General features: G+C 26.2%; 2 protein-coding genes across 3 annotated transcripts in view; both read left to right on the top strand.

The window, feature by feature from the left end:
• The first annotated feature begins 337 nt into the window (after positions 1-337).
• Positions 338-2,225, top strand: LOC102672268 (myosin regulatory light chain sqh). Of its 2 annotated transcripts, none has more exons than XM_006619803.2 (4): positions 338-492; positions 1,425-1,624; positions 1,698-1,911; positions 1,981-2,225. In XM_006619803.2, the coding sequence occupies exons 2-4, from the start codon at positions 1,435-1,437 to the stop codon at positions 2,099-2,101; spliced, it is 525 nt and encodes a 174-aa protein (XP_006619866.1). In that variant the 5' UTR covers positions 338-492; positions 1,425-1,434; the 3' UTR covers positions 2,102-2,225. The 2 variants fall into 2 exon arrangements, with proteins under 2 accessions (XP_006619866.1, XP_031368335.1); XM_031512475.1 differs by lacking the exon at positions 338-492 and adding an exon at positions 1,157-1,176.
• Positions 2,226-2,952: 727 nt separating this feature from the next.
• LOC102672121 overlaps positions 2,953-13,645 on the top strand; it is a 58,551-nt gene continuing 47,858 nt past the window's right edge. The window contains exons 1-2 of the mRNA XM_006619801.2: positions 2,953-3,630; positions 12,095-12,097. The gene's annotated coding sequence lies outside the window, so the exon portion shown is untranslated. The remainder of the gene's footprint in view (positions 3,631-12,094; positions 12,098-13,645) is intronic.

Below are 13,645 nucleotides of genomic sequence, written 5' to 3'. Positions count from 1 at the left end.
ACATATTCTTTCGAAAATAAACCAATATATTTTCTAATATAATGTTCAAAATTTTTAGCACTAATATTATTAATTTCGTTAATAATTGATTATTAAAATATATAAATAAATTAACTTATTTTTAAAATAAAATAAATTAATATTCATTAAAATTTGTAAATATAAATTAAAAATTAAACTAAAAATTATCATTAATGTAATAAATAGTTTTTATTTATATATTATTTTAAATATTTAAATAATAATTTATTGTACAGATTGCGAAAAATGAAGAAAAAATCGATTGTAGTATTTTTTTTCTTGCTCTAATGTGGCCTAATTTTTGGATGTCTAGAAAAGGCTTGAATAATGAATCCTTCACCAGATGGCGTTACTTACCCGGGTGTGGTAAATAACCATAGAGTGACGCGTAACGTGAGTCACAGTAGAGCACGAGTATCTGTGCTGTTCTGTTTTTCAGATTTTTCTAGTTTTAAAGCTGCTAATAATCAGGTTGGTAGAAATTTGTTTGTTTATTCGAATGTTTGAATATAAATCTATCTTGTGATTAATTTGTATATATGAGAATAATGCGAAAATTACGAAATATTTGACAGCAGTCTATTTGCTTATATGGACAGCCATTGTTATTGTGTCGTTACTTCGAAGAAGTGTATACGTTTTTGTTAATATTTCTCGTTTAATAAAATTATTTTTATATTTATTGTTATTTAAAAAGAAATAATATCTTTTATAACAATGAAATAAGGATTTTAATCATATCTAGTAAATGTTTATTAAAAATTAAATATTGCCTACGTCAAATATATTTAGCAAAAAATTTAAAATATAAGATTAAAAATTAATAGTTTAATATTTATTCGGAAAAACATAAAAATGCAAATATATTAAAAATATAAAATAAATCATTATTTTATAAATAATATTTTAATAAATGTGTAATAATTTTTAGTAATGTGTGTTAATTTGTTGTTAAGTTATGGTTTAAAATTTAAATTAAATCATATAGTGAATAAAATTTTTATATAAACTTCTATAGATGTAGAGTGTAATGTTCTCTTTATTGAATCATCATGTAAACGATCTTATTTTTATCCCGATTTTGATTACGTCGTTATTTCCTAAGTCAATTGTCTAAAAATAAATAATAGTTCAGTAATGATAGTCTTGTGTAAGATACGTAAATACATTTAACGTTTACTGTTTTTTCTAACACTGTTCTAAATCATGTGAACAAAAATACTCAAATTTACATAACCTCTGTCCCACTTGCAATGCTATCTTTAAAAAATATTTCTGATGAACGAAAGTTTTTTAAAAATTATATAATAATAATATAAATATAATAAAAATATATAATAATAATATATGCTGGCAAAAAATATAAATTAAGAAATTAATTTATTTTTTATTCATAATTTCAGGCATATAAACATGTCTTCGCGTAAAACAGCCGGACGTCGTGCTACCACTAAAAAACGGGCACAACGTGCAACATCAAATGTTTTTGCTATGTTTGATCAAGCTCAAATTGCTGAATTTAAAGAAGCTTTCAATATGATTGATCAGAATCATGATGGTTTCATCGATAAAGAAGATCTACATGATATGCTTGCCTCATTAGGTAAGAACATGAGAAAATCTTTATGGTATAAAGATTTTTTTAAATTGTATATGATAATTTATTTTTGCTTTAGGTAAAAATCCAACTGATGAATATTTGGAAGCAATGATGAATGAAGCTCCAGGACCCATTAATTTTACAATGTTCTTAACTTTATTTGGTGAAAGACTTCAAGGCACAGATCCAGAAGATGTAATTAAAAATGCATTTGGTTGTTTTGATGAAGAAAATACTGGACACATAAATGAAGAACGCCTCAGGGAATTGCTTACGACAATGGGAGATAGGTAATTTTTATATTTTATTTAATATTCTTTATCATCTTATTGAAATTTCATTGTTTTTTATATATTTAGATTTACGGATGACGATGTCGACGAAATGTATCGAGAAGCACCTATCAAAGGATCGATGTTCGATTATATAGAATTTACTCGAATTTTAAAGCATGGTGCTAAAGACAAAGACGAACAGTGAAAAATCTAAAATCAGCGTGCATATAATACATTCTAATATGGCTGCAATTGTAAAGTTTGAAATATTATTGTATTTTGTACATCCTATATTAATGAGAATAATTGCAAATCTAGGATTCATATTATTTTTCGAATAACTGCCTTATCTCTAGATCCTAAATGTATAAATCCTAATATTATAAACATATGATATTTATTTTAAAATATAAATATTCATATATGTGAATTATATAAATGAATACAGAGAAAAAGTGAAATTATTTCATATCTTAACGCAAGTTACAATTACTGTAAAATCAAATCAATAAAAACATAATATGTAATATATATTATATGCTACATTAACATATAATTGTTAAAAAATTGGCATTTATATTTTAATATAATGTATTATATATCAAAAAAATGATGTCTATTTTTACATCCATTCTATTTGATTTTTATATTAAGTAAAAATTAATTTTTGATGCATATAAATGCTTCAATTGAATACAATTTAAAACAGAAAGAGAGTAGCTTATCTAAGTAAATGTAAAATAAAAAATATTTATTTTTACTAATTAATGACAAAATATAAGTAAAATATTTATTTTTTATTCAAATTAACATAAAACAAAAAAATTAAAAATATTTAATAAATTGAGCAATAAATAAATAATAAAAATATTGATTTATATTTCAAAAAAAGAAATATTAAAAATAAAAAAATGTATTATTGATATGTATTAAAAAGCTTTAAAAGAAAAAATAAAATTGACAGAGGATTTTGATAATTGACAGGCGCGATCATTTCGCGTCTGCGCATTAGAACTTATGTACAGTATATACAGAATGAAGTCTCACGAAGCCGCAGTATCATTTCCACTAGTGCGAGTGTGGAGTTTACTTCGTCTGTTCGATTCGTCATTTCTGCCACTTGCGGTAGCCTTTCTTGTCGCGTCTCTGCTCAGTGATTGTTCCATCGAAGAAAAAAGCGAGGCGAAACATACTGGATACGTGTACACTCGGGAACATTGGTTTTTGTCAATCTCCTTGCAAAAAGGACAGAATTAATATTCGAATGTCGTTCGATCATTCACTGACTGCATAACACGATGTGTTTATTGTTTGGTGAATGTTACAGTGAATCGATGTGTTTCGTGTAACGTTGTTCGTCTTGTGAGTGAATTTTCTTTAATTGAAGTAAAAAGATGAGAAATGAAACGAGGGACAAAAGTAGAAGCTGTCAGCCGCGAATTGGGTTACGTCCCGTTCGCCTGGCAACGATATATGACGCAACAGCCACCCTTCGTTAGTATCCGTGATCCTCGTGATTTTTACCTGCGGCTTTAATTGCAACAGGACTTTAAGATACGCGAAAAAAAACGCTAAAGTGCTCTCCATGCAATCAACTATCCTCATTGCATTATCTCCATTGCGCAGTAAGTTTTGGAGGTTAGCTGATCACAAATAAGAAATTTAAACGAAAGCGACACCCACAGAGGCAGTCGGATCAGCTGTTTCCCCAGGACGACCTTTCAACTACGCTTGGTAAGTGTGTTTTCTTTTCAAATTGTTATTATTTCTTTCGTAATACTATTGAAATAATTATTTCTTTACTGAACGTTATAAACAATTTCTTTATAATACACCTTTAATCATGAATTAAATCAACTGCGCGTAATTAATTCTCTTTTGAACGATAGTATTCCTGCATTAGAAGAGTTCATTTTTTTATATGTCGTTATATTAAATAATATAACATATTTTTATATACATTCGAAATATGGGATATAATAACAAAAATTAAATATTATTAAATTTTGAATGCTATTTTGTGATTTCCTTTTACGTGTGTTTTAATATATATAGAAAAAAGACAAGAAAATATGTCACAATAAACATATGGAACACGTGACTATAAATGAGAGCGCTGTTAAAAGCAAAAATGTTGTCTTCGCTCGTTTCGCTATTAAAGAGTTCTTTATTTCTAGACAGTAATTACTAAAGAACGACAGTCAATGGTATTCGTTCACGGTTCGGAACGTAATTTGATTTTTTAATGCTAAAATATTGTAGCATGAAAACGATTTAACGCTTGCGAACAGTACAATTTTCAGTGCAATTTTCTTGAATCACAAATAAAAAGATAATAATACATAACTGTCCACATTGCATACGTTCGGTGTAATATGATCCAATGCTCAAACTGGTCATATCACTTTGATATTGCATAACATGCTTCTATGATTGCTTAAGAACATTAATATAAAAGCGTAACGAGTCTTGAAATTGAATGAATTTAAGTTGTCTCGTTCGACGATCAACTTTCACAAACTAATTTTATCGTTTATTCTGTATAATAAGAAAGAAATGTAAAACTTTTACATTTCAAACTTTAAAATGTTTACATTAAAAACGATCAATTATTTACAACACGATTTTTTTATATAGATGTTTTATTATAAAAACTATGATATAATAAATTATTTTACAATATAACTGATTGTAATAAAAATATCATAAATATATATAAAGATAGAAAATGAAATCGTAGAAACGATATTTTTCACATCAACAAATTAAGGTTTCCGTTGAAATGCATACAAATGAAAGCAGTATTATCAAACTAATTGTATGTACTGAGTCAGGGACGTCTCTAATATGCAGCCATGTTTTCTTTCAAACAGGTTGTTCTAGATACTAGGTAATACGTTAAATCTGTTACGCGATTTTACGTTCTCTGTCGCGAATCCCCGTTTTTTTTTTTCGTGTCATATTGTTCTTTCACAATAAGCGCTAGGCATCTAACACCCACAGTTGTTCAATACAGCTAATAGCTTTACAAAATTGATCACCTTTGTTGCGTAATGTTCGTCCAGAACTTAACCTAATTCTTGATGCTTAATACGACATAAAAAATTAAATTTAAATATATAGTAATTATTAATAATTATAATAATATAATTATATTTGAAATATAATATATTTCAGAAATTATTTTTCTATATCAAAATTGTATATTAATAATAAAATTTATACTAAAACAAAATATTTAAAAAATGAAAATAAACTATATAATAAAATATAATTAATTATTTATTAATAACACAAGTTTAACTATTCGAAAGTTAATTTTGAATATGAATATGTAAAATTGTTTAATTTTCCAAAATTAAAAAAAGAATAAATATAGAATAAATATAGTTTGATAATCAGCAATAAAAAATATAAATATAATATTTCAAAAATCTTTTTTAGTATTTGCAAGATTACAAAAACTTTATGTTACAATGTATTTAATAATATTGACAAAATCTTTATTGCAGACATAATTATTATAAAAATATTTTATATATATAAAAATTATATATATATAATATTATATATAATATATATATTATATATAATATTATATATAATATATATATTATATATAATATTATATATAATATATATATTATATATAATATTATATATAATATATATATTATATATAATATTATATATAATATATATATTATATATAAAAATTAAACTTTAATGATAATTAATCTTCCAAAATGGTAATCAAAAATATGTTGAGATAGCAAAAAATGGAAAACAATTAATATATTAATATCATCAATAATATATTTATAATGAAATTTATATTTATAAAATTAATAAATTTTAAAAAAATTTTATTTATGAGTTCTATTTAATTATTTAAATATTTATTTGATATACTATTTAAAAATGTTAATTGAGCATTATTTCAGAGAAACAATTTCTTCTTTACATTAATTCTTCTTTACATTAAGCTTTTTTTAGAAAATAATTTTTCTAATGATATTGTTGAGATCATTAGTTAAATTTAGATACAGATTTTATTTTCAAATTTCAAATTTGTTCAATTTGAGATTTTAATGGAAAAAAAAAATTATATATATATATTTCATAATGAAAGGGAAAAATAATCATAAAATTATATATTATCAAAAATATCGAAGTTTATAAGTTTAAAAAAAGTATTATAAAAGCAGTATTATAAGTTTAAAAAAATATCGATTTTGATATATCAATTTTTAAACTAAAAAAAAATCCTAATATGTAGATGAGATTATAATTGAAAAAAATCATATGTTAATCGTCTGGATGAAGTATGATATCGAATAAAAACAGTTGTGTGTGACAACTGTGCACGTAAATAAATAATAACAAAAAGCATTAATTGAATATCCTTTTTCAATCTAATGTGCGTGAAAATAAATAGACAAATCTTCGATCGATAATCTTATTACCTATATATCAAAAAATCGCAATATATAATTATATTATCTATGAAAGTATTCCAAATATCGTATTATATCGGATATAATATTTCAATTCGTTAAATTATTACATTATTCATGCTTACATCATTTTTTGATTAATAATTATTTATCATATTTAAGTCATCTCGTTACCTATCTAGATCATTTTATTTTTAGAGTTACGATTACGCCATACTAATATTATACTGTTCTCTTTAAAATATTCTATACATATTGAAATATCCGAAAAATTTTATTATTTTCTTTATGTTTATATTCTTAAAACAATTAAATTATTTCTAGATCTATTTATAAAATTTGTATAAATATTTTAATTTTATTTATTTCGTATATATATAAAATGTAAAAGGAATATATTTCAGCGTATTATTAAAAATGTTAAATTCATTTTAAATAATAACTAAAGTGCAATATAGTTTTGAAATTATCTACGATTAGATAAAATTATATTATATTGTTATTTTACTTGATATATTTTTATCTATTCGTTATTAAACTTTATTATGATTCTAATTCTATAGCTTTATTGACTATCGCGATAATACGAATGTAGCGTGTACTTGTGAAAGCGAATTGACATTTTTTCAAGGTTAACATTCTCAGTAAAGGCGATCTTTTGATATTTCACTAGCAGTATTTTATTTACTGTTTTGTAATAATAAAATAATAATAATGTATGATAAGAATTTAATTAATTTAATTAAATCTATATATATTATATGTCATACTGTATATAATATATATTATATATAACATATTATATATATAGTTTTTGTATTCATATATTTTAATTTGCCATATATGCAATATAAAAATTTTTACATTTAGTTTAAATATTGTAACATTATATTTCTTAATATTTTACTATATGTATGTATGAAAATGCTTAAAATTAGTGTTCTCGTTTTTTTAATATATATAATTTTAATATATCAATTATTATTATATTTATTAATTTCCATATAAATAATATTATAATAATATATATACATAATAATATTATAATATTATAAATAATTAAAATTTTATTATATTAGAATTATATTGTTTAAATTTTTTTTCATATATAATACATTTTTTTTATTTTACTTTTTCTAATGATTAATTTATTTTAAAATTAATATGATTAAAAGAAATAATTAATTATAATGATCTTTTATTTGCTTACATTTTGATTAAAAATAACTTAATTATTTTACATTTTATTTTAATTATTATTATATTTTATTAAAATCTCAATAATGCAAATATAGTCTTAATCTGTGATCAATATATATAATAATATTTCGCTAACATTTCACCAATTTATAACATATACAATAACAAATGAACATTTAATAATAGCGAATAAGAAAATAACTTAATTCAAATAATTTTGTTAATAATTAATATATTATAAAAAATTTCATTTTTGTTTCTTTATTGTATGTATAAAAACATAAAAATTCTTATTATTTTTTTAAATAAATATATTTAAATTAAAGATTTTTTTTATTTATATTATTGCATTTATATATGTATACAAGTATGTATTAAAAACGTATTTTCCAAAGTGTTTTGAATGGATGTTCAACTATGATTCAATCTCGAGCCAAAATATTCAGGTCACTCCCTCTAGAGAGGCGAGTAGGTTAAAGTTTGGTATGTCACGAGGCCGGCTAGACAACATTAGGCGAATGCGAAAGATTGCAGCGAGTCTTTCTATGAAAACAGCAACCGTGGCTTGATAGCAATAAAATGTCCATAAGTTACGCGCAAGAGGGTGCTCTCCGTTTCGATAACGAAAGCGGTTCAGTGGCAAAAGAGGATGGGAGAAAGCCTAGCCTCGAGTAGGATGAACGACGCCGATTCTAGCAAGGTTAGATATTGCGGCGCGCATGCGTCATATCGATTTCTTCCTTTGCCTTTGCCTTTACTTTTGCCTTTACTTTTGCCTTTATCCGTGTCTCTATCTTTGTATGCGTATACGCATACAAACATTTTCTTTTCCTACTTATCTAGTTATCTGAGAATGTATTCAAAAAGAATGCTTCGTGTTAAAACAAAATGCAAATTTATACCAAGTTATACGAGTTTTCGCGATTGATCAGATTTAATTTAAACGAATCAAGAAAATAGAATGAAGAATAAATAGTTAACCAGATAAATCTGGTGCATCAATTCAACTGGTGTTTGTGATTGGATTCCTATTTGGATAATAGAGTTATAACTCATCTTTCTTTTTCATATTATAATACTTATATAATCCCACTGGTTAGAGAGAACAACAAAAAGAAAATAAGAGTGGGATTTGAAAAAACTTAAATACTTGTGGTTCGATGTAACATTAGTCACGTGACTGAGTACAAGAATTTTTCTTTAGTAGTGGGGATGAATTCCAAGCATATATCCGTAAGAAGAGCATACAACGAATAAATGCTGTATATGCATACATAAGCAAACATTCTAATTAAATATTTTCAATTATTCCAATTGATAATTGGAAATAACAGACAAATTAAATCTTTTGAAGATATTTTCATTGATATATTCTTCCGATTCGTTACCCGAATGAATCGGGTTAGATTGGCCGTAAATCGTGCCGCACCTGTCTGTAGGCCGATCGAATGTTTTTCGAGGATGCAGTGACAATGAAATTCGATAGTCTCGGATAACTTATATCTATTGGATCGGTGTATTCACGGGTCAACGGCGTTACGACAATACCGAAAGCCGGACAGGGATAGTCGATGAACAGGGAAGTGGAAGGAAGGGTTGTGCCTAGGGAAAGTGTGGTGATCTTTGTGTTAAGTGCTTGAAATTCGATGCATCCTGCCTATCCTGTCTCGTCTTGTCTCAGATATGAGGATGTGTCGTTGCCCTCGTTGCTACATATTGTTATTGCTGCTGTTATTGTTATCATGTATGCATACACTTATCATATGTGTGCATCATACTCATCCTACTCATCGCGCGACTCGATCAACTGATTTATTCCGCTCGCTTGCTGCTCTTCATTAATTTTCATTAAGTAGTAATCTTAAAGATTCGATACACAATCATCGGCTGTTTCAGATCTAATAACTTTCTCCAGGCATTCGTGACTTACGTTGCATCGGAGCCTTTCAAGTCTGCCGATAAGTGTGCTTCATCTTTCAAACAAGTTTCTCCGCTCAAATTGTACATATGTATATACATGTATATACATATATACATAAGTCAAAAGTACTAAAAATTTATTACAGAAAATTTTTGTAAATATATTACGTGTTATATAAGATTTTTAAATTATTAAAATCGAAGTAAATACGAGTACAAACATATTGTATGGATAAAATTTGAAATAAATTTAAAAAAATATATAAAAATATATATATATATATATAAGTTAAGAAAAAAATATCTCACGTTGATTATTTAATTTTTATTTTAAAAAAATATTATTATATTATAGTTAATTACCATTAAGCGATTACATAGATGCAATAGTACTGTTGATCTACAGCAATAATGGTCAAATCTTATCATGGTAGAGCTACTATATATTACCTATCAGAAATATTCAAGAGCCGGCATTCTTGATAAAAAGGATATTATAAACTACGTGTGTGCGTCATAGGTTTGTTATAAATATCTATTTTTATATCTCAATGCATTTTAAAATATGATTACTATATATGTGCTTTTTAAATCAAAATTTATAAATCATATATATATATGAATCATAAGGATACATAAAATCGGAATTGCGATTCTAAATCTCACGTATGAGAATGATTTTCCGTTATATTTACATAAACAGTTGATAATAAGTGGTTACAATATAATAATATTTTAAAAGTTTTATGAACAACTTGAAAATTAAAATTAATCATCGATTATACATAAAGGAACAAATTATTCAAAATAATAACGTTTTACAATGTATTTCTAGCTCATTAAAATCAATGAAGGAGTTATATTGGAGGAGGAGTTTAATTATTGGTTAATTTCATCTGAAAAGTAAATTTTTTGAAAACGCATCACATCTATTAGTAATAAAAAAAAATTATTCTATTCATTTGGATTCCTTTTAGATAACTTATTCACTAATAGTCTCATTGCCCATTTCGGTGATCACTTGTTGAAACATATCAACGAATTATTCTTTATTTATGGAACGAAGATTCGAACAAGCGATTCGTCATAATTCTCGCGCAGTAGAATAAGCAGCGAGGAATTAACGAAGAACGTAGGCCGCGGTCAAAATTAGATTGAAAAGCGAGTAGAGCGACATGCACGCGGACATGACGCGCGTTACATAAGCCACCTAGCGGAAGCAGCGAACACAGACGAGTAATCGTACGAAACGATTTCGATGGCTCGATAATAAAAGAGAACAAAGGAACGAGGGAGGGGGAATGGCACTTGAGGCGCAGAGTAGTGTCGTTAAAATGAGAGTTGAGTGTGGTGGAAGTATATCTCGTTAATAATCTCAAGGGAATGAGAATGGAAAGGGAAAGGGAAGGATAATATTCACACTAAATTCAGAGGGACACGCTTTTTGGAAGGAGCGGGATCAAACATGTGAAACTGCGCGTGCACACGTATTATTTACACGAATTTGAAACATGGACGTCCATCGTCGGTACGTTCTAATTCTGGCGAATGACTTAACTTCACGGCAATGTGTATGGTTACATTCGTTTATGGTTACCTACGTGGGTGCACGTTGTGTACTCATTTTGCGTCGTGCCTCACCGTTCACCGTTTTCCTCGTCTGTATCGATCAAAATGTTTGACCTTGACGAGAAAGATCCCCCGCTTACACGTTAGATCCAAGCTCCGTTGCACGCTTCCTGGTCAACGTCAAATGATGCGCTTGGCAACTAGCTTCGTTTAAAGCGATCTACACATGCTGAAACATGTATCGCGATACAGATATTCTATTCCTAGATTTTATGAAACTGCGCATCAGTCTCGAACAATCTATACATGGTGAAACTTGCATCTGTATCTTGCCTTTCTTAATTAAAAATATTCTTAGTTTAGTACTTTATTAATTTTATGTAAAGATACGTTACAATATTTGAAATTCTATATTTTTTATTTTTTTAATGAAATTAGCTAATATGAATTTCTCAAAGATTTAAAAATAATTTAATTTTAAAAAAAAAGGCATAATGGAAATGATAAAATTTCAGATTTTTTTCGATATTTTTTTTTCGATTTATAAAATGTTAAATAAGACATTTTAAGAGCAATGTATTGGATTTGGATCATTGATTAGAATGGAATATATTTATAATTTAAACGAATAATTCAAAGGATTCAGAATCGAAATACAGAATTTATTTATTTATATTTTCTATTATCATAGAAAGTAACAATAAATGAAAAGAGGAGAATCAAAAATCGAAATGAGAAGAAATATATAAATGAGTCAACCAATCTTAATGCAACAGTACAATTTTTTATCTTTAATTTCTCTATGTATTTGTTTTGTGAAATTAAAATTAGATTTATTTATTTAATAAATAAATAAAAATAAATTATTATCATTAAATATACAAATATCATTCAAATTATATTCTGTTTGGTCTTGTTCAATTAGAAAAATCTCACAAATACATTGATAATAGTAAACAAAAATAAAGAAAAAAAAATATCATTGAATTAGTATCATCTCACAGATGTTTGATCTTAGATCAAATTATATTGCTCGCCTGATGTATCAAGAGATAGTGGGAATGAATCTTTCGTAGTTCTGTTTTGCGGTTACAAAATATTTACTATACCAATTATCATATCGATATTAGTCCACATACATATACATATACATATACATATACACACACATTATATCTTGCATCATGAAACCTCGAAATCGATATCTATATATCGCAATATATTTCAACGTGTGCTTTTAACGAATGGATCAATGCAATCAACTATAAATTTACTACTAAACTTTTCCTCCACATATATTTTCGATCGTTTCGAAAATTTTCCTATGATTTATTGTATAGTAACTATGATTGGTAAAGCGCTTCAATTTTCAACTATTATTAACGATTCATCACTACATGTATACGTGTCTATTTATTTAAGGTTAGGAATTCATATTATACACGTGTATGTATTTAAGGTTAGGAATTCAAAAGAAAAAAAGTCTTGACGCGTCGTATTGTCGCATGAAACAATTCCAAAGAGATTTCGCTCCCCTTTTCTTGCAACGGGGATGCATCTAGGATATATAGATAGAACTGTAGCCATGGGAAGCATGCGGTACCGTACGCTTCCGCAACCGTAAATTAGACGAGAGGTGAATTAAATCGCTTAACCGTGTGGAATATTATTCGGTTATTCGATATATCGATATATCGATATAATTCGATTATATGATGTGAATGTAACTGATTGAAAGAAGCTAAGAAACGTAATTGTTGATATTGTTTAAGAAAATGGAAAAACTTTTTTTTTCATTTTTGTTATCACGTTAAACGAATAATTGATGATCAATTGTCGATGCATGATTATATTTTTCTCATATTTTATCTTCGAAATAAAAAAAAAAAAATATATAATTATTCTAAATATTTTACTATCGATCTTGAATCGATCGTTTCTGACTTTAGAAAATAAATCTCTAATTTTTATAATTATTCTGTTATTGCATCATCAAAAGAGGTTTTCAATAAATACAGTTTAATAAGGGTAGTACGTAGAATGGTCCAAAGCATTTAGAAAATTGTCCCGGTGCGCTGACCTACGTTTGCAGCTGGATCGAAATAACTTCGCCTCTCGTGCAGCTTCCTGGAAACATCGAATTCTTCGTGCCATTGCTTCTTAACTAATTTTGTTGGCTGTTTCAGAAACACGCAAGTCTTTTTTTTATGAATTCTTTTGTGTAAAATCTTCGCCTTGGATCAAAATTTTCGCCTGTTGCACACGTGTATAGTAATATTCGGTTAAATCGAATCAAACTTGATATTCAATATTGTTGAATGTAACAAATAAGCGAATAAAGAAATATATTTTTTTTTTTAAAAATTGATACAAACATTATTCAATGAAATGGGATAATATATATAATTAAATATAATAAGATAGAAAAAAAAATTAATTTTGCAATAAAGAAAATTTTAGTTTTTTTTATAATTTTATAATTTGTATCATTAATTAAATCGTGAAAATAATTCAGTAAATTAATCAGTAAATTTAAATTGAATTTAATCGCGCGTCGCTGTATCATTTTTCGAAGGGTTGCATACGATTTTTTATTTACGATA

The sequence above is a fragment of the Apis dorsata genome, unplaced genomic scaffold (genome assembly GCF_000469605.1).
Source record: "Apis dorsata unplaced genomic scaffold, Apis dorsata 1.3 scaffold_444, whole genome shotgun sequence".
Taxonomy (NCBI): domain Eukaryota; kingdom Metazoa; phylum Arthropoda; class Insecta; order Hymenoptera; family Apidae; genus Apis; species Apis dorsata.
This window is presented reverse-complemented; position numbering and strand designations above follow the sequence as displayed.

What these genes read in the sequence shown, in the direction of transcription:
- LOC102672268 (XM_006619803.2), top strand. Translation starts at nt 1,435, where the DNA reads ATGTCTTCGCGTAAAACAGCCGGACGTCGTGCTACCACTAAAAAACGG. An exon ending in TGATATGCTTGCCTCATTAG is followed by an intron (nt 1,625 to 1,697) that starts GTAAGAACATGA and finishes TTTTTGCTTTAG; the next exon opens with GTAAAAATCCAACTGATGAA. An exon ending in CTTACGACAATGGGAGATAG is followed by an intron (nt 1,912 to 1,980) that starts GTAATTTTTATA and finishes TTATATATTTAG; the next exon opens with ATTTACGGATGACGATGTCG.